The 21,816-nt window shown below is 36.9% G+C and overlaps 1 protein-coding gene across 1 annotated transcript in view; it reads left to right on the forward strand.

Annotated features, from left to right (window-relative positions):
* Window positions 1-113: 113 nt before the first annotated feature.
* Window positions 114-21,816, forward strand: part of hdac8 (histone deacetylase 8) — a 30,422-nt gene continuing 8,719 nt past the window's right edge. Inside the window, exons 1-9 of the mRNA XM_084108177.1 lie at window positions 114-340; window positions 674-726; window positions 829-959; window positions 2,037-2,178; window positions 2,436-2,548; window positions 4,714-4,791; window positions 6,454-6,562; window positions 6,681-6,853; window positions 8,887-8,981. Coding sequence (XP_083964303.1) covers window positions 227-340; window positions 674-726; window positions 829-959; window positions 2,037-2,178; window positions 2,436-2,548; window positions 4,714-4,791; window positions 6,454-6,562; window positions 6,681-6,853; window positions 8,887-8,981 — 1,008 coding nt within the window. The 5' untranslated portion in view covers window positions 114-226. The remainder of the gene's footprint in view (window positions 341-673; window positions 727-828; window positions 960-2,036; window positions 2,179-2,435; window positions 2,549-4,713; window positions 4,792-6,453; window positions 6,563-6,680; window positions 6,854-8,886; window positions 8,982-21,816) is intronic.

A 21,816-nucleotide genomic window follows, 5' to 3' on the forward strand; every position in this document is an offset into this window, starting at 1 on the left:
AGATATTTGTCATTTTTTACTGTTTCCTATCAGAAATAAATCCAAAAACAGCACGTTATCTTGACAAACATCATTACAGTATCTTGATAAGAACAAATCCGGACTTTTATTTTGAAATAACGAACGTTTATTGTTGTAACGTTCATTGTCAGAACAGCCACAGCTCACCGAAACAAGGCTCTGTGTCGATTTATGAGGAGCTTTGATTTTAATAGTTCGATTTTAAATGAGTGATAAAAGCGACAGTAATAATGATAAAAGCAGAATTCGCAGTGTGGTGTATGTTTACAGTCCGGAATACATCCAGACATGTGACTCACTGTCTAAAGTGCCAAACCGGGTGAGATGAGCTGCACTTCTCACACTCCCAAACACAACACACACATCTGTCCTCAGCCAGATTGATGCTTCATTCTTCAAGGCATTACATATAAAGACATAAATAATTCAAATGGAATCGCGATTGACTGTGAACTAACGAAAAAGTACCATGTTTTGGACATCTTCCGTGGTATATTACCGTGGTATTCTTTGAAGAACTTTGGAATATCATGTAAATACTATAGTAGCTTACATTAATGTGTCAATCAATTAATTAAATATATATATATATATGGAATATATAAAGACACATTCCTGAATTTCTTTACTACTTTCTTTCTTTCTCTCACAGGCGAGTATGGTGCATTCACTGATTGAGGCGTATGGCTTATTGAAATACATGAGGTGCAGTTTACATCATTTTCATTTAAATATGTATTTTTTAAATACGTAAATAATGTTAACTGATGTTTATGTTGTTGAAACTGTTTTGTGTGTTTTTTTTAGGGTGGTAAAGCCACATGCGGCTTCAATAGAGGAGATGGCCGTGTTTCACACAGACTCTTACTTGCAGCACCTGCACAAGATCAGCCAGGACGGGGACAATGATGACCCTCAGTCTGTTGACTTTGGACTGGGTGAGACTTGTTTTAATAGACCTGAATTTTTTTTTAATCAATATGGACTCCTTTCGCTGTTTCCAGCAGCTTTTACTCTGAAGACATTTCACCAGATGTGGGCTGTAGGAATTTGCTCCCACAAGAGCATTATTGAGATCAGGCACGGGCAGATTGGCCTCGCTTGGCATTTGCACAGTTTTTGGCTTCATCTTCATAAACCTATTTTCATAAACTTTATTTGTTTTTTGTAAAGTTTTCAAACTTTTTGAATCCAAGGACCCCAAAATATGATAAACCCATTCCTAAAATATAAAAGCAGCTATATATTTTCATGTGAAAAGACAATTATATTATTATACTATGTGATAAAAAATAATAATGTGATGATATAAGTACAACATGGTTTTTGCAAAGTTAAATAATTGGATTTTATATTTAAAATATTATCTGGAAAATATTTCCTCAGCAGTAATAAAATTTAAGTTGACAGTATATATTTTTCCTACCCATTTTAATGTTTATAAACCTGATGTGATATTTTCAGTTCAATTCAAATTATTAAACCTCAGCAAACTTCCATGTGGGCTGCAAGATGACAAATTAATTGTAAAATAACTTTATATATATATATATATATATATATATATATAAATACACACACACACACACACACACACACACACACACACACACCGGCATAGTCAACCAAGCCAATGGTGTCCCTTGTGCTAGTGCATGCAATGCACTCTTGCTTACAGCAGTGGGCAGTATTATACTTGAATCTTTCTCAGACTTTCCAGTTATTATAATCAGTGTTTAATTTTTGCACTGGATCACAGCCATGTGTAATTTAAATGCCTGACAAACTGACACTTCATACTAATCTCCAGGGATAGAGAATAGTGTTGTTGTTTTTGAGGGGGAAACAAAGCTCTTGCCAAAGGATCTATTTTAATGTAGCTCAGTGTTTATTGTTCTGTCTCACCCTCCCATTCTGTGACAGACTATCTTTCCTCTCAGTTTCCTCTCTACACCCCATCCCATTGTCTCTCTGTGTTATCAAACCCCCCTCTTGACGCTTTTTTTTTTGTTCAGGTTATGACTGTCCGGTGGTGGAAGGTATTTTTGATTACGCGGCCTCCGTTGGAGGAGCCACTCTGACTGCTGCCCAGAATCTGCTGGATGGAAAGTGTGATGTGGCCATCAACTGGGCCGGAGGGTGGCATCACGCCAAGAAGTAATACAGCACAACAGGCCTTGTGCCCACCCTCTTGTGTTTCACCTCCACATCAATCATTGAGATGCCAGTGTCATCTTTAGCATGTTTAAACCAAGTTCAAATTTGTATGTCACAGTTTGTTTGCAGAAGCTTTTTAAACGAGCTTAGTGTTTAGTTTTTGTCAAATATGTTTATTATAGATGAATGTTTATTTGTGTAGGACATTGTTCAGCGGGTCACTGGAGCATCTGATTGAATATGTGTTGTTATGTAAGGGATGAGGCATCTGGGTTCTGTTATGTGAATGACGCTGTTCTTGGAATCCTCAAACTGCGGGAGAAGTATGAGAGGGTTCTCTATGTGGATGTGGACCTTCACCATGGCGATGGTAATAACACTTCCATAACAATAACCATAACAACCTGTTGTCGTTAATAGCATTTAACATCCTTCTTTTCCACAAATAATTCACAAATTGGCTTTAAATTTATATCTGACGTCCAAATCCACATTAATACCAAGAGTGAATGTTAGATGGGTCAGTGACATAACAAAGTGAAAAAAAATGTATGTCCGCAACACTTCTTTTAACTCCCATATTTAATAATAACACTCATATTTTTTGGAAATTGGAAATGAGTATATTCAAAAATGCATAATTTATTTTTTAATTTTTAATGGATGAATATACCATTTCTACGAAGAGCATTTTTAAAATTTCTAAATTAAACATCATTTTGAGTTTGACAGGGGGGTTAGGGTGATACAACTGTCCTGATATCACAATGAAGATAAAGTCTCATTAAAAGAATGGCATTTTTTTAACAGAAACCTCATTGGGTAGTCTGGCAAAATCTTTTTTTTCTTTTCTTTTTTTTTTACAAAACTGCTAATACAGCTCAAAGTCATGTGTTGCACTCAATACAGGAAAAAAACATACAACACAAAATTATATAGAAAGTATTGATGTTGTTCCAACCCCGTAAGACTTTCGTTCATCTTCGGAACACAAATTAAGATATTTTTGATGAAATCTGTGAGCTGTCTCACTCCTCCATAGGCTTCTAGGTAATTTCATCTGCCGGCCCAGAAAAGTTAGTAAAGACATTGTTAAAATAGTCCAAGTGACTACAGTGGCTCAACCTTAAGTTTATCAAGCGACGAGAATACTTTTTGTGCACTAAAACCCCCCAAAATAACGACTTTATTCAACTATTCATTTTCTTCTGTGTGGACCTCTGATGCGAGTTCACGAGAGTGCCACGACGCATGCGCGAGAACTGAGAAGATGACGCAGATTGGTCTCGATGTAGTGTTTAAAATGGTTCTAAAGTGTGCATTTCTTGCATGACTGAATCGTGAGAAACCAACGAGAAGACGTAAAAGTGCCTTACCAATGCCGCAAAATGAATGATTTACCTTTCACACTTTCCCATCAAAAGATCGTGAGCGTCATCTTCTCAGTTCTCGCGCATGCGTCATGGCGCTCTCGTGAACTCATGTCAGAGGCCCGATGAATGAATAGTTGAATAAAGTCGTTATTTTGGGGGTTTTTTTGCGTACAAAAAGTATTCTCGTCGTTTGATAAACTTAAGGTTGAGACACTGTAGTCACTTGGACTATTTTAACGATGTCTTTACTAACTTTTCTGGGCCGGCAGATGCAATTACCTTGCAGCCTATGAAGGTTTCTCAGATTTCATCAAAAATATCTTAAAGGAGCTGTATGTAAGAAATGTATTTCAATTAATCATAAAATGGCCCTGATATGTCACTAGACATTAAGAAATCATGTTCATTTCAAATACTTATATCACTGACAACAGTAGTCCGGCCAGGATATTGTCATTTAAAAGTGAAGTTGCAGCCCTCAACTGATGTTGATGTTGTCATGTTGTGTTTTGGCCTGAAGCGCCACCCTCCACCTATCTACCAATCACGAAGTCAGTTGTGTTTCGGCATCCGGGTTTCCAGCTCAGCTCTAGTTACCACAGCTGCAGCTACAAACGTTCCTGCTGGATCCTGCAGCCTATCTGGCAACCTCGAGTCAGGGGGGAGGGGGAGGGGATACACCGCTCTACAGTAATTTGAAAGTGATTGCAGTACCAGTTTTGGCCACAATCTTACATACGGTTCCTTTAATTTGTGTTCCGAAGATGAATGAAAGTCTTACGGGGTTGGAACAACATGAGGGGGAGTAATTACTGACAGAATTTTCATTTTTGGGTGAACTAACCCTTTAAAACAGTGTTAAGTTCAATAAGTCTCTAAAAATATGATATAATTGAACCTTTATTAGAAGGGTTTTCAAAAAATTTACACCAGGTTATATTTTCTTTATTTTAGAATATTTTATTTTTCATCGACCCAGATGTTTAGATAGTAGTATAGATAGGTCATATTCCTTGTTTGTATTTATCTGTTACCGGTTGTGTTTATTTCACAATTAGAGCACAAATCCATCAGTGCAAAAGAGCACTTCCTGTATGCTTTTCCTTGGACGTGATTTAATATCCTTCCCATTAAGTGGACTTCTGCATTGTTTCCTCTCCAGGTGTGGAGGACGCTTTCAGCTTCACCTCTAAAGTCATGACAGTGTCTCTGCACAAGTTCTCTCCTGGCTTCTTCCCAGGTTAGTTCTGCATGCCTCTACGCCTCAGTGAAGACCAGCGCGTCTTTTAATTCCCTTAATTGACAGTCATGTTTCAAGCCATGCCAGAGCTGGAGCTGCAGGCTCCACTCCAGCGCCCAGAGTCTGATTACCCAGCTGATAATGGAGACTGGAGCTCTGTGGCTTCTTGGAGGCTCTGAGAGCCCCTTCACTAGTTTAACAATAGCACTTGGGAAGGTAACTGAGCAAATGCTCTTTGAAGACAAGATATTTAATTATTACAATATAACTGAATTATTATTTATCTGATTTATTATTGGCTTGTTTTTGCCACACAGTTGCCAGTTTACCTTACAAATATGACACATTCAAAACATTAATTCATATGTGGACACACTTGGAATAGATTTTCTTAACATTAAATTAAATTATAAACTCTGCTCCAGATACTTGTAGTGGAAATCTGATTGAATTGAGTAAAACGCAATAAAATTAACTGTCAAAATTGGGTTGGTTTGACAGTTCATTTTATTGCGTTTTACTCAATTCAATCGTTTGAATCACTCAATTCGTTTTACTGAATCTCTTTAACTAGCTAGCAATAGTGCACATACTTTTTTTTTTTATCATTCTACTAAAACAAGGAGGAAGAGACTGATCCCTGCACTTGCATTTGCACATTTATTGCTCTTTGAGTAAAGCTGAGTCATACACATTATACATTATTCATATACATTAACGCTTAGCAGATGCTCCGCTCTTCACCGCAGTGGCAAGTTCTGGCAACCCCCGAAAATCCAACCCTAAACATAACAACATAAAGCTCCTCCCAATTTTTCATCATCAAAAAAACATAAAATAACACTTAATTTCAACAGTGTCTCTCTCAGTTCAGTTCTATGCATAGCATGCTGGGAACTGGAAATCCCCTGCACAGTTCCAGCAATGGTATGGTAATTGCAGTGAAATATGTTCATGCAGTCCCAACACAATTGGATTAAGCAAACATATGCTTTGCAAACTTCAATGAACTGCTCACCATGAAATTACCTTGTGACAAAGTGTTTAAGAATTCTAGTTAAGTCAATTAAGCAAGCAGCAAAACAAAATTTGTCTTTGAGTGTCTAATATCCTTGCAACAGCTTGATCTGAAAGTACAAAGTAAAAGTTTGGGGTAGTTATGCAAGTAAAAGTTTATGCTCACCAAGGCTGCAAAAATACAGTAAAAACAGTAATATTGTGAAATATTACAATTAACAATTAAAATAACTTGTCTATTTTAATATATTTTAAAATTTAATATATTCTTGTGATGGCAAAGATTGATGGCATTTTTTTCCGGCATTTTTTTCCAGAATTTTTTGATGAATAGAAAGTTCAATAAAACCGCATTTATTTGTAGATTTTTTTTGTAACATTACAAATGTCATTCCTGAATCCTAACACAATTGAGAAAAAACTTAAATAAATAAATGCATTACATTTAAAAAAATTTTTTTATTTATATATATATATATATATATATATATATATCTATATCTTACTGACCCCAAACTTTTGAATGGTCAGTGCCAATTAAAGCATGATGTAGATAATTCATACTGACTCAGACATCAGTTTTGTCAGTGATATGAATGACCAAAGAGACCAGCTTAAGGGCTATCATTATTATTTGTTTCAAAGGCACGGGTGATGTGACTGACACTGGGCTGGGTAAAGGACGCTGGTACGCTGTTAACGTCCCCTTTGAGGATGGCATACGTGATGATCGGTACTGCCAGACCTTCACCAGGTCTGTAAAGATCCATTAACCAGCCATCCAATCAAGCTCCTTGTAATGTTTTGTTTGTCCCTGTGGCTCAGTGTCATTTATACATAAGCATTATTTCTTTTTTTTGTTTTTCTCTCAGTGTGATGCAGGAAGTAAAAGCTCTATTTAACCCTGAAGCAGTTGTGATGCAACTAGGAGCGGACACAATGGCGGGTGACCCCATGTGCTCTTTCAATATGACTCCCGTTGGAGTTGGAAAGTGTCTAAACTATATACTGGGCTGGGAGTTACCCACTCTGCTACTAGGAGGAGGTGTGTGTCATTGTTTTTGTTCAGTTGTATTATGCTCTTAATCTCTTAAAGGACCCTATTGTGCCCTTTTACGAAGTCTTGATTTAGTTTTTGGGATGTACTAGATTATGCTTTAATGCTTGATTGTTCAAAAAACACATATTTTACATTATTACAGCACCTCTCTCCCTAGTCTGGCCCGAACACTCCATGTAGTTCCTGTTTCGATGAAGCCCCTCCTTCCGAAATACGAAATGTGCTGTGATTGGTTAGCTGACCCAGTGTGTTGTGATTGGCACCGATTAGCGCGTGTTCGGGAAATGTCCCGCCCCTTACCATAACCGCAAACTCTATTTGGATGTAAATATTAAGGATGGCTTAATTTTCAAACAAATTCAAGCCTGATTCAGACTTAATGTTAGCAAACAATAGGATCGTCCAGAACGGATTTCATGCACAGACTTTGCAAGTTCTGATTTTCACAGGACGTTTCAGAGTGGTATGTTTGTTTTTTTGTAATTTTCTTATACATTTTAGATACGATGTTATACACAATTTAATAGTTATATTTGTCGGAAAACTATGGTAATACAAACAATAATCGATTACAAAACCAAGGTTAATTTTCCTAAGGGGCGGTGAACAGTCTTACAAAAGTGAGAGCTTACAAAAGCTACAGTAAACACTACATCAACACTAGTGTTGGCTAAAGTTCGTCAGCCTTTGGAAGGTCAAACAAATACATTTTGGAAACGGGGTTGGACAAAACAGCATCTCTTTGTCTTCTCTAATGCAGCTCAACCAGGCCTCGTCACCTTTTTTTGTTTATTCCATGGGCGGGATTATTTAAATGAGTAACATTATGACTTCTCAAATCCCGGAAAAAAAGCGTTGTTGTCCAAATGACTCATTCGTTGTACAGGGTGGGCCATTTATATGGATACACCGTAATAACATGGGAATGGTTGGTGATATTAAAGTCCTGTTTGTGGCACATTAGTATATGTGAGGGGGCAAACTCCTCAAGATGGGTGGTGTGTACTAATATATACTAATGTGCCACAAACAGGACTTTAATATCACCAACCATTCCCATGTTATTACGGTGTATCCGTATAAATGGCTCACCCTGTAGTTTTTGGAAAGTGTATTGTGTTAAATAAAATATCTCCCTTTGGAGTGGACTTAGAGCTTCGTAACCTTGCAGATCTTTTTTTTGCTCAAACAGCAACATTTTCAACATTACAGCACAAGTTGAAGTTGAAAAAGTGAAAAAGTATAATAGGACTCCTTTAATATTCAAAAATGAAAATTATGTCATTAATTGATGACATTCCAAACATATAAGACTTTAGTTCATCTTTGAAACACAAATCCATATGAATCGAGCAGTTTCATCCATGTCTTCTGAAAAGACATGTTTGCTTATTATGATGACCAGATTTAATTTAGTCTTCTATTCATGTCTTATGCAATGTTATATGTAAATAAAAGCCTAAATTAAATGTTTATTCTGTTTAACCGCTCGATTTATAGCGATACTTGTACTTTCTGAAGCATGCAAAGTTTGGTTGCGTAGACTTTCAGTGGATGGGCAAAGATGATGAGAGAATATTAAATGATCTATTTATTAGATTATTAGATTATCTCCATTTGTGTTTAGATGTCATGGGTTTTGTATGACATGATGGTGAGTAAATGATGACAGAATTTTAATTTATGGGGTAACTAAATCGACAAGACGTTGTCAGCAGTGTTGCCTCAGTTTATTCTTCCTCTATGTCTTAACACTGACAACTCCATCTTCTGTCCTTGTTGCCAGCTTTCTGACTCGGCCAAAAAGTTTATTAGTGTGTTGTTACGGCCGGGTTGGGGTTGGGCTGAGAGAAGAAAGTGAACTTTTGTGATTTTAGCCCATTTTGAAATGAGCTCTAAGCTGCACCCCTGCCTAGCCAAGCTAGATGAAAGGTAGTAATTACACTAGTACAATGAAGCCCTTTTGCTGACTTCTCTCTCTCTTTCGCTCTCTGCATATACAAATCTGCCTCTCTCAGGCGGCTATAACCTTGCCAATACTGCCCGCTGCTGGACCTACCTAACGGGGACCGTCCTAGGACAGACTCTGTCTTCTGAGATCCCAGACCATGAGGTGAGACCCTGTTCCCTCTCTTCTTTCAGCAGCTGTCTAAAACCCCAGTCTCTCCTCCTCTTCCTCTTCCATTCCTGCTGAGTCACCCGGTCTAATCAAATATGTCCAAGCACCTCTCAATAACCGGGTTTGCTTTCATGAAGCAGGGGGGGGGTTTGTGCGTGTGCACACCAGTGAAGGGGTCTTAACAATACTACTCTGTCCCTACCAGTTGACTGAGAGGGACTTGTGCTTTTCTCTCCTCAACTGTTTATTCCCCCTCTCTCCTCTTTCTCTTTCCTTAGAGAAAGAGAATGTGTGTACCCAATTCTGAGTGAGTCTTTTTAAGAGCTTTTTCATTCCTTTTTGAGAAGCTTCTGAGGAGAGATGAAGGGCTGGAAAGGCCTTCTGGTTGGTCCGAGAGAGTTTGATATCTCTCTTTTCTTCCGACTCACAAAGAAGGTCTTTTAATGTTTATAGAGAGCGCTTTCATGGTCACCGCAATAAAAGATTCCCTTGTTTCCTCTGACATGACCTCCTGCATTATGTTGACCCTTGACCTCTCCACAGGACAAGCAACCAAAATAAGGCTGTGTAGATTAGGGGTGGGCGATATACCGGTAGACACGATTCAATTAGAAATTTTTCGATATAATTCGAAAATGAAATTAGATTAGAAATTTGGCAACCGGTAGAGATTTTGGACTTTCGTCTTTATCAATGTTACGTTCATGTGATGTTGCAGTGCTGCACGGTCAAGAAAGCTTATCGTTTGCATGCATTTTTAAGTGATTTTAAACCGTTGAAGTGTAATTAGCAGCGAAAGAGAACTCATTTCAGTATATGCACACACTGAGTGAGTGTTTCTCAGCGCTGTCTGACATGAAGCCGCTGCTCATAGAGCATGTGAGAACTTAACAAAAAGTGCTTTTTGCAACCTAATTGGGTTTGAACAGTTAAATACACATACCCATGTGTCAAAGTGACCATGTATTTGCAAGTAAACAGAGTCAGTTATGTCTTAAGTGCAGTTGGTCTTAAAGGGTTAGTTCACCCAAAAATGTAAATTCTGTCATTAATTACTCTCCCTCATGTCGTTCCAAACTCATAAGACTCAAATTAAGAACACAAATTAAGATATTTTTTGTATGAAATCCCAGAGCTTTCTGATCCCTCCATAGACTGCAACGTCATTGCAATTGTCAAGGCCCAGAAAGGTAGTAAGGACATTGTTAAAAATGTAATGTTATCAAGCGACGAGGATACTTTTTGTGTGCAACCGCCCCCCCCCCCCCAAATAACTACTTTATTCAACAATCTCTTCTTCTCCTCGCCATTCTCCTACACTTGACGTAGTGTGAACAGTACAGTGCTTCTGAGTACTACATCAGAACACTGCCTCTCTATTGGCTAGCTCCTGCGTCAGCATCACACGCATGTGTCGCTCACGTGACCAGCGTCAGCCAATAGTGAGGCGGGATTCTGGTGTTGAACCCAAAAGCGCTGTACTGTGTTTAGTACGTGAATAGTGTAGGAGATCTGACAAAGAAGAGAAGAAATTTTTGAATAAAGTCGTTATTTTGGGGGGGTTTTGCACACAAAAAGTATTCTTCATAACATTTCATTTGAACCACTGTAGTCACATGGACTATTTTAACGATTTCTTTACTACCTTTCTGGGCAGTGACGTTGCTGTCTATGGAGGGATCAGAAAGCTCTCGGATTTCATCCAAAATATCTTTATTTGTGTTCCAAAGATGAACGAAGGACTTACGGGTTTGGAATGACACGGGTGAATAATTAATGGCAGAATTTAAATTTTTGGGTGAACTATTCCTTTTAAAATGTCAGCATCATTTTATTTACATAGCGCAGACTATGCAGTGTTTTTTTTAAACATTTACTTCACACATTTTATGTAGTATTTCTAGTGCTTGAAGTTTTTCAGGTAGGTCTAATTCATTTGTGTCTTTGTTTTCTTTGCTCTTTCTTTTTCAGTTTACTTGTCTTCAGTAAGCTTGAGAGTTTTTTTTAGGCTAGTATTAGTTTTTTATATTATATTGAAAATAGTGATAAGAATTATGAAATTTCAATGGGATCAAAAATGTATATAATAAAAACCTTATTTAAGGCAAAAATAACTATATCATGATATATATCATTATCGTGAAATAAAATTACTCATATCGTGATATAAGATTTTGGTCATATTACCCACCACTAGTGTAGATAATTGTCAGGATGTTTGTTTATGACAGTGATGATGCTTAATACAATTGAAGAGATTTGAGCTTTCTGGAATACTTGATTCGGATGGGTAAATCAGGGATTTTCTTTCTTCTGTAGGCTATAAAACATATTGCACTGTAATGATGGCAAAACTGTAAAAAAGTAACTTCTCCATTTAGTTCTTTAAAGCATCCTCTTCCATTGAGAGCAGTTCTAATTCAAATTTTTTGGAAACGTTTATTATGTTTTACAAGTGGCATTTTTGGAAGGCTCTTAAATCCGTGAAATGGACTTCCCTTATACCATTCACCATTCAGAGGCTAGGGGTCAGTAATTTTTTGATTTATGTATGCTTGATGTAAAATATTAGTATACAATGTATCTGCTCCATGATTGTGTAACTCACACTATGTAGTTCTTTTAAAAATTATATTTGGATCATCTTTTTAGAAAGGCCTGACCAGGGACTGGGGTTGCAAATTAGCCTATTGGCTAGAAGCCTTTTATGCAACACATCTACACATATTGTTATGGCTTTGACCGTGATAATTATGTATGCAATAATGTGCGCTGCATTGTCCCTGACAAATAAACTAATAATAAATAAATAAATACCATAGACGATGCTTACCAAGGCTGCATTTATTTGATCAAAAATACAGTTCCTGACCTGTACAGGAATTGTTTTCTATTTGAATATATTTAAAATTATTATTTACTCCTGTGATGCAAAGCTGAATTTTCAGCATCATTACTCCAGTCTTCAGTGTCACATTGTCCTTCAGAAATCATTCTAATATGCTGATTTGCTGCTCAACATTTCTTATTATCATCACAACTGAAAACAGTTTGAAAGAGAAATCTTTTGTATTATAAATGTGTACTGCAACTTTTAATGCAAATTGGAATGCATCTCTGCTGAATAAAAGTATTAATACATTTTCAAAAAGTCTTACTGACCGCAAACTTTTGAACAGTGTATATTTTTCCATTGATTGATTGAATATAGTATGCTAAAATGTACAGTAATAACCAAGTGGTATGTAATATGATTTTTATAAGCTACTTCGTAACCTTTGAAATCATTTTAGGGACAAGGTCAGAACTCTTCATATTCTTTGGGTGATTTGGAGTTGAAGTCTGTTTGTCAGTGTTGTCCATACTGCTTATCGTCCAATGTGACTTTTATTGAAAACTGTGCAATACTCCTCCCAGAAGAATGCTTGTCCAGTCATGGGATGAACACAATTCATCTCAGTCAGTTTGATCAGTAACTTACAAAAAGTACATTAGAGGACTTTTGTTTTCAAAATTGTTGGCATATAAGACATTAATAAATTCTATATGAACTTGATAATATGAACAAATGGGCAGTAACACTGTATCTTGGCATTTTCACACTTTCAAGGTCACTTTTCATCCAAATAGTTTTGAAAAACATTTTGTAATTTAAAACTTTTGTCATTTTTATTTTAGCACTTTGTAGTGTCCCTTGTGTGGTCTGTTCTATTCTATTCACTGTAATGTTGAAATCATTTATTTGGTCCCTAATAAGTTGACAGTTTTAGGACCGCCACTCTTTCTCCCCCTTCTCCTCACCTCTTTCTCATTCCTCTTTCTCTATAGCTTCTCTTCTGTTATTGTTCCTTCCATCGGCTTTTCAAAGCATGAAACTCTCTCCTCCCCTCTTAGAGAGAGGAACCCCCATCTCCTCACCAGCACTATTATTGTGTGTCCATCCCGGCCAAACAAAACACTATTTAACTGTAGTGTGAGTCCATAAAGACAAAGAAGGTAGAGGGAGAGAGAGTGCGATAAGGCTGTTAAAAGACAGAGAGGCATCCACCAATGGGGGTATAAAAAAGATAGAAGAGTATTGCAGCATAGAAGAAGCTGGGAAAGGAGAGGTGGAACAAGAAGCACTTTGTACCTGTGCAATCTCGCTCTCTCTCCTCGAGCCGGTCCAGCTGCTGAGACTCAGAGGCGGCTCAGTCTGGGTCTGCCCTGCCAGGACTGCAAACAATGAAGACAGACTGGAGTGGAGGCATACAACGAGCTCATTCAGGCCCTGTCACAGACACAGAGAGATGAAAAAGTGAGGCTAATATAGACAGTCCTCTCACAAGGGAGAGACCCAGAAAAAAAATGCAGGGCCTTTTATTTAGACCTGAATTGTTTCTCTTTAAGAAGCTGATGAATTGGAAAAGCTTGGTCCAAGACAGCCCTGATATTGGTCTAAATAAACTCCATTGTTGGCATTATAGGCACCATCCTCTGTGACAGCTGTGTGTCAATCCAGTTTTTTTGTTTTTGTCAACCCATTTGCACCAACAAAATGTCTCTCTTCAGTGTCTAAATTTGACCATGGCACGAGACTTAAACCTAGGGAATATATATCTGATTGAGATGTTGTGATGATCTCTAAATATACATATATATATTTTAAATAGAATAGAAAGTTAGCAATAGATGTAGTGAAGTGTTCACCCTTTAGATCTCCATAAATCATGAGAGACAAGTTCCTGAGATTTTTAACTTGTGGAATTAAATTTGTCACTGGTGAAGTATGTAATTGAAGTTGTTGTGTAAAGGTGAAGTGTGTAATTTTTGTGCCACTAATGACACCAAATAGAATTCCTGAGAGGATTGCCAGACACTTCTTTTGCCCTAATTTCACAGCATTGATTGAGGTAGAATTAGGCACACACTGCCGTTCAAAAGTTTTTTAAAAGAAGTCTCTTCTGCTCACTAAGGCTGCATTTATTTGATTAAAAATACAAAATATTTTTGTATTTTTACAGTAATATAAACAGTAATATCGTTAAATATTATGACAATTTAAAATACTGTTTTCTATTTTAATATATTTTAAAATGTCATTTATTCCTGTGATTAAAGCTGAATTTTCAGCATCATTACTCCAGTATTCAGTGTCACATGATCCTTCTGAAATCATTCCAATATGCGAATTTAATGCTCAAAAACATGCATTGTTATTATCAATGTTGAAAACAATTGTGATTTTTTTTTTTTCAGGATTCTTTGATGAATAGAAAGTAAAAAAAAACAGCATTTATTTGAAATATAATCTTTTGTAACATTATACATGTCTTTACTGTAACTTGATCAATTTAATTTAAAATTGAAAAGTATTGATTTCTTTTTTTTTTATAAAATAAAAATGTGTACTGACCCAGACTTTTGAACGGTAGTGTTTAATGTTACAAAAGCTTTCTATTTCAGATAAATGCTGTTCTTTTGAGCTTTCTATTCATCAAAGAATCCTGAAATGAAAATGTATACAACTGTTTTCAACATTGATAATAATGAGAAATGTTTCTTGAGCATCAAATCATCATATTAGAATGATTTCTGAAGGATCATGTGACACTGAAGACTGGAGTAATGATGCTGAAAATTCAGCTTTGAACACAGGGAGAAGTTACACTTTACTATATATTCACATAGAAAACAGCTGAAATATTATTTTTAAATTGTAATAATATTTCACAATATTACTGTTTTATTTTTTTTAATCAAATAAATGCAGCCTTGGTGAGCAGAAGAGACTTCTTTTAAAAACATTAAAAATCTTACCGATCCAAAACCTTTGAACAGCAGTGTATAAAATTGCTGAAACTTTATCATGGTATATTATCACTGTAATAAATTACATTACAAATACAGGTTAAGAAGATACACTTAAACTAACAGTGTTATCCTCTTTATAACAAGTTTAATAACCTTTTTCAAAAACCCCAACAACTTAAACATGTAAATACAATAACACAATAAACCTGCATCAAGTAAATGTTACAAACAGATTAAAGTGCAAAAGAACAACTATAAAGAACAATAATTAAACCGATATCTAGATCTCTTTCTTGGGCTGGCTATTTAAGTCCAGATTAAAAAGTGTAAAAAAATGTTTGACAATACATAGTTTTATTGGTGTTTGGGGTTGTTTGAGAAGGACCATCACAAAAAAACCAGGCTGTTTGAAATATGTAAATACTGTTTGACTTCCTTCTCCCTGTCAGGCGGATGTCAGAAACAGGAAAACTTTGTTTTCTGGGATAACTGTGATATTTCTGTTTTTCTATAAGCACCACTTACTGTCAGAGAGTGAATTTTCATTCAGACCCATTATGCAGCATTTACGCAGTGTTGTAAATTTTAAACACTTAATGCAAATGAAGCTAACGTGTGTTCTAAAAATTAAAACAATTTGTACTTAGAATTATTTATTGTATTTTGAAGTGCTCGTGATAATACTTTACTACTGAATAGTTCATAGTTGCCTCTGTATAATTAACAGTAATAGAAGAAAGTATTTTAACATAGAACTTGCACATCTCACCTTAATAGGTGAATCAATGTTGCAGACTTTCTCAGTGTGACTTTTTTTTTTTTTTTTTGTCTAAGAAAGGCGAAACTGAAACCAGAATAAAGATTGAACAGTTGGCAACTTGGCATAGTTGTTTACTGGCAGCATCAAAATAGCTGCATTATATAAACCGTTAAAGGGATAGTTCCCTCAAAAATGAAAATTCTGTCATTTCTCTCACATTCACATCCATCTCACATCCATTTTCAATGGAACATAAAATATATTTTGAGAGAATGCTGCCCCCCCTCCCCCTCCCCCATACAAATGAAAGTAAATGGTCACCAAAACTTAGTTACCAATATTCTTCAAAATATCTTGTTTCACAGATAAAAACAAGTCATGCAAGTTTGGAATGACATGAGGATGAGTAAATGTTTTCCTTTTTGGGTGAACTATCCTTTTTACATTATCGGTACTGGTTAACAGGACAGAAAGGGTTAAATCTACAAAAAGTCCCTGTTGATGGCCAGTTTGGCTAGACTGGAAACCTGTGGCTTTGTTCTGGTCAAATCTTATCAGCGAGTTGTAGGAAATTTGCTATGTTTTTGTTTGAGTGCTGTCAGGGACTCTGTGGCCAGTCAACATCTGTACATCCTCTCCTTTTTTAAAACTTCTTTTCACTTGTTTCTGGCAAGTTATTTTCAGCACAGCCCAGTGAAATAACAAACACCCAGAGCTCTGTTTCCCCCCTGCAGCCAGCCAGCCAGATAGACGTTTGTTTCTCTCTCTCTCTCTCTCTCTCTCTCTCTCTCTCTCTCTCTCTCTCTCTCTCTCTCTCTCTCTCTCTCATTGAACTTCATTTCACAGGAACATTTAGAGTGTGGTTTGGTTACAATAAATGGACAGTCTGCATCATTTCCCCCAATTGTACAAGCAGTGTCTCTTACAGAAATACATCAACACACCAGCGAGTGACTGAAGTACTCCACCCATGATCTCAAACACTTATTCAAAGAGTGTACAGGTTCATACACAGGTGTATTGTTAATTCATGAGCTCAGCCAACGCACACAATCATTAGATGACTGCTGTGGTTACGCTAGTCAAACAGTGCTAAAGGGATTGTGAGGTCTTCTGTCCTGTCTGAATAACTTGAGGAGGGGGTAAAGACCCCATTGGGCAGAGCAGGGACAGACAGTGCAGACCCTTTAGAGGAGCTTTGAGTAGATTGAGAAAAGTAAAGATGTGTGAATGTGGAACCGTTTTATAAATGCAAGCTCCCCATGCAAATTGATTTGTATGGACCTATAATGCACAGCTGGATAGTTGGCCATCACAGCTCAGCTGGTTTAGTTTCTTGTATCTCAAGTTGTGATGTTACTCCCTTTAGAATTTGTGAAATGTTCCTTGCACGTACACATGGCTGCCAACTTTTTCATACCGAGTTCAACAGGATGCTGTGAGTGCCAGTAGTGTTATGTTTGCATTGTCTGTAGTTTTGCCCTTTGAACCAGCTCTGGTACTTCACTGTAAAGTGCAAGACAGACAGACTGGCTTGGCTCATTACCGCCTGCACGTACTGACTGTTCTAGAAGGGAAGCGTTTCAGACAGTGCAGATGCTGTATGTCCACCCATGTTATTTACTTGAGATAATAATAAAATACGCCCTCTGTTCAGTGCTTCAGTGAATGTTTTTTTTTTTTTTTTCAACTAATGTTTTTCTGACATTTAAGCAGACAAGACTACAGACTTTAAAAATCAGATGTTACTTAACGTCTCCAGTCTCATCTATCATGAACAAAACGTGTGATGCCACAACAGTAACACTCAGTGCGGCCTCTATATCTCCTTCTGTGGGTGGGACTTTTTGTGCCGTTGCGTCTGGGAAGTAGCTGGCTCCCAGAATTCCGGAGTGGAATAAATGCTGGAAATGAGCTTTGGGGAAGTCTATAATGGAAGTTGGGTGGTGTTGATGGTTAAGTGGTCAAAGTTCAAAAGATCAGGAGATGAAACCTAAACTCACCTTTATGATGAGCCACTCAAGGAGACAATGAAGTGCCGGTTATATTTTGACTCTGAGCATATATTTTTTTTTTGTCTGCTCTGTTATGGAGGGAGTTATTGACCTTATTCTGTTATGTCTTAATTTGTCTAACTTTATCTTTTACTTATTTCAACAATAGATGACAAACTGTAAAGTTGATAAGTACATTTTTCTCAATGTGAGACATTTTTTCTCAATCATGGTGGTGTACAAACAACATAATAGTTCACCCAAAAATGAAAATTATGGCATCAGTTACTCACCCTCATGTCATTTCAAACCCTTAAGACTTTTGTTCATCTTTTTAATTTTTTATTATATTTTCATTTTGTTGACAATAAACAAGCCAGAATGAGAACATGACAGCACGAATGAAATCAACTCCCCACCTACCAATCCCTCCCACCCCACCCAGCAGCCCCGCGGTCTCTTTACAATAGGGTACATAATGGATAGATAAGTTAACAGAGAAACAAAGCCACAGGAATGATAAAACATGAATAAAAAAACAAAACAAGTAGAGGGATAAAGTGTTAAGGTATTCAATCTGAGTCCTGGTCATTTGCTTTACGCAATATATTTGGAGATCTTCTCAGCAGCTTTAGTCCAGATTTTTTATGTTGAGATTTGTGCCGAGTTCATCCGAGCTGTGGGTATTTCCAACATTATAATGTCCCAAAGTTGAATCAACCACTTGAATATATCCAGGGTATGTGGTGGGAGCCAGTGTTGAGCTATCAGTTTTTTTACAGACGTTAAAGGGATACTCCAACCGTTTTTTCATATTAAACTATGTTAGTCCCTTAACTAAGACGAGTTGATGCATACCTCTCTCGTCTCAGTGCGTGCACTCAATCGCTCTGGCGCGCGGTGACACTTTGATAGCACTTAGTTTAGCCCAGTTCATTCATTAGGTACCAAACAGAGATGAAGTTAGAAGCGACCAAACACCTCCACGTTTTCCCTATTTAAATACAGTTACACGAGTAGTTACACGACCAAGTATGGTGACACAAAATAAAACGTGGCACTTTTCTAAGCGGGTAAAAAGGATAACTGTAATGTATGGCGGAATAGCACTCGGGAGCACTTCGACTCGGCGCAGTAAAAAGTCACTCCTGAAAAATCCTCTCGCTCTCACTTCTGTCATTAGAATCAACGTGACTTTTTACTGCGCCGAGTCGAAGTGCTCCCGAGTCCCAAGTGCTATTCCGCCATACATTATAGTTATCCTTTTTAGGTGTTGGTGTTTGGTCGCTTCTAACTTCATCTCTGGGGTGCGTTTCCCAAAAGCATCGTTGGCCAACTATAGTCGCAAGTTCATCGCAATGTCCATTGAACTCTATTGGTAACGAGGGAACTTGCGACCATAGTTGGCTAACGATGCTTTCGGGAAACGCACCCCTGTTTGTTTCCTAATGAATGAACTGGGCTAAGCTAAGTGCTATCAAAGTGTCGCCGCGCGCCAGAGCGATTGAGTGCACACACTGAGACGAGAGAGGTATGTATCAACTCGTCTTAGTTAAGGGACTAACATAGTTTAATATGAAAAAACGGTGGAGTGTTCCTTTAAACCGGCCAGCCAGACAATTTTTTGCAGTTTAGAGAAATCAAACTGAGAATCATCATTCGGTAATAATACAGACGGGATCACCGGTTTAGGATATTTTTTAGATAAAGATTTTTACCTTTTCACATTCCAACATAATATGAAAAAAGGATCCAAGTTGTTGGTCAGGACATTTATCACAGAAGGGACTAAAGGAGGAGTCAATACGACTTTTGTTCATCTTTGAAACATGGATGATGAGATCTCTGTCCCTCTACCAAGCTCATTTTCCCAAAACTTTGATGCTTCAGAAAGTTAAAAGTTAAAAAAGACTTTGTAAACCTATTCCATATGAACCGAGTGTTTTCTGAAGAGACACTTAGGCTTTTATTCACATATAAACATTGGTCAACGCACATCCATAGAGCACATCGAATACGGTAAACGGAAGCTCAACCTGTACTTGCTTGACACACGAGAACAAACCTAATTGGTTCTCGCATGTCAAGCACATTTGAGCTTCCTTGGATTAAACCACTCGATTCATATGGGTAATATTTACAATGTCTTTTTGAAACATCAGAGTTTTGGTGGAATTGACTTTCAATGGAGGGACAGAAATATCTCAGGTTTCATTCAAATATCTTCATTTGTGTTTCAAAGATGAACTAAAGTCTTATGGGTTGTGTTTGGAACAACATGAAGGTGAATTATTGATGACAGAATTTAAATTTTTGGGTGAACTAACCCTTTAAATGAAAAAGTTCCAATGCGATCTTAATGTGGTCCAAACCAAACAGTGCAACAGAGATATGGACACTGCTGTTTCAGATTAGGTTGAGGTCATGGGAAAACAAGTGGCACACTGTGGTGTCCTGTGTGTGGGAATGCTTACTAAAAGCATTGTAACTAATTATGTATGAAGATCTGCACACATCAAAATATACTGTAGGCCAAAAAGCTCACATCAGTTTATTATACAGAGGCCACAAATAGACTAAAATGCAATGTGCAGCAAAACGTTGTGCTTCCAAGCATCCACCTGCACTCATTTACAAGCTTATTACCGTAATCATAATTACTAAATCACAATCATAATCAATAAATTGAAGACGGACTTCGACACGTATAGAAATATACAATAATACACACAAACATTACAACTACACAAAAATACACACATACTACATTCAAAACATTTAAAAATTCTAAAAGTGTAACCATAGAAATTCTTGTTATACATTCATTAATCTCAATCTCAATGTTTTATTACAATATAAATTTCCAGTACTACTTGATTGAACACTGACATACAAAAACAGTTGAATTTATATTTTATTTATATATCTAAATATATTGATAAATAGACATTGTTAAAAATGCATGTGAATGCATTTAAGAATTAACTCTTCATGCCTAGAGAATATATACATCCAAGGTCAAAAATCCGTTTGCATTGTCCCTGTAGAAGTCTTCGTTGCATATTCCCACCTCTACGAGACTGTGTTATTTGCTCTAGAGCTACAAAGTTCAATTCAGAGACTGAGTGCGACATTTCACTAAAGTGACGAGCAATGGGACATTTCTGGTCTTTTTTTCTTATTGCACTTGTGTTCAATAATACGTATCCTAATTTGTCTATTTGTCTTGCCCACATATTGTTTTTCGCACGAACAAGACGACAAATAGATTGCATTAATAAAAGTGCATATAACGTGTATATTTTTACATGCCAGCCGGTTTTGGATCAATGCACCAAAAGCCTTTTTTTCATTAACTTCTCTTGGACGAGTATTTGGCGCTCTGCGATTTTCTTTTTTTCTAACTACGTGCACACATGCACAAATCATTGTGCATCCTATTTCACATTTCTTGAGTGTGTGTAAAAACGTGTAAAAAAAAAAAAAACTGCACACATTCACATATGTGTATGTTGTATAATCCCTAGCATGTTAGAGCACATTGGGACCGGAGGTAAGCCGGATAAACAAAAGAGTAGTAATTGAAAGCAGAGTTGAGCTAATGCATGTAACACACATACAACCAAATCTGATCTCTATCCAGTTTATACACCAGACACCCCACCAACACAATGCAGACTGTGTTTTTCGAATGAGCAAGGCAACATGCCTGACTGTCTTTTTGGCCAGTCCCTAGAGTTTCCATTTCAAAATCATAATGAATCGCTAATTGAAGCATATTCATGATAGGGGAAACTTTAACTGCTTTTGGCTTGCCTTTTTGATCTAAAGGATCAGGACACTGACAGAGCATAGCTATCCAACATTGAAAAGAGTTTATGTATATGTGTGTGTGTGTGTTTGGAAGAAAGTGGAAGTATGACTAAACCTTCCCAAATTTACTCTCAAGTATATGCTGCTTCCTAGCTGAGAAAAATTGTTCTTGTTTCATTGAAGGAAACCTTGATCACATTAAAAGGTCATTAGTGAAACTGATTAGCAGATCTCTGTCCTAGCTTGAGAAATGTTGGCTTGCAGCAAACACATAATGCTATTTTGATTGATGGCTAAATTTCTGTAATTAATTAAAGGGGGATAGTTTTCCCAAAAATTAATATTCTGGCATCTTCTGTGCAACATACAGTCAAAGAAGATATTTTGAAGAATGTTTCAACTGTTTTTGTTTATAGGAAAGTCAATGCGGTCTTAAACAACTCATGAGTTTGATTGTATGATGAAAAAC

Source organism: Abramis brama, assembly GCF_963993115.1.
Source record: "Abramis brama genome assembly, chromosome: 3".
NCBI lineage: Eukaryota > Metazoa > Chordata > Actinopteri > Cypriniformes > Leuciscidae > Abramis > Abramis brama.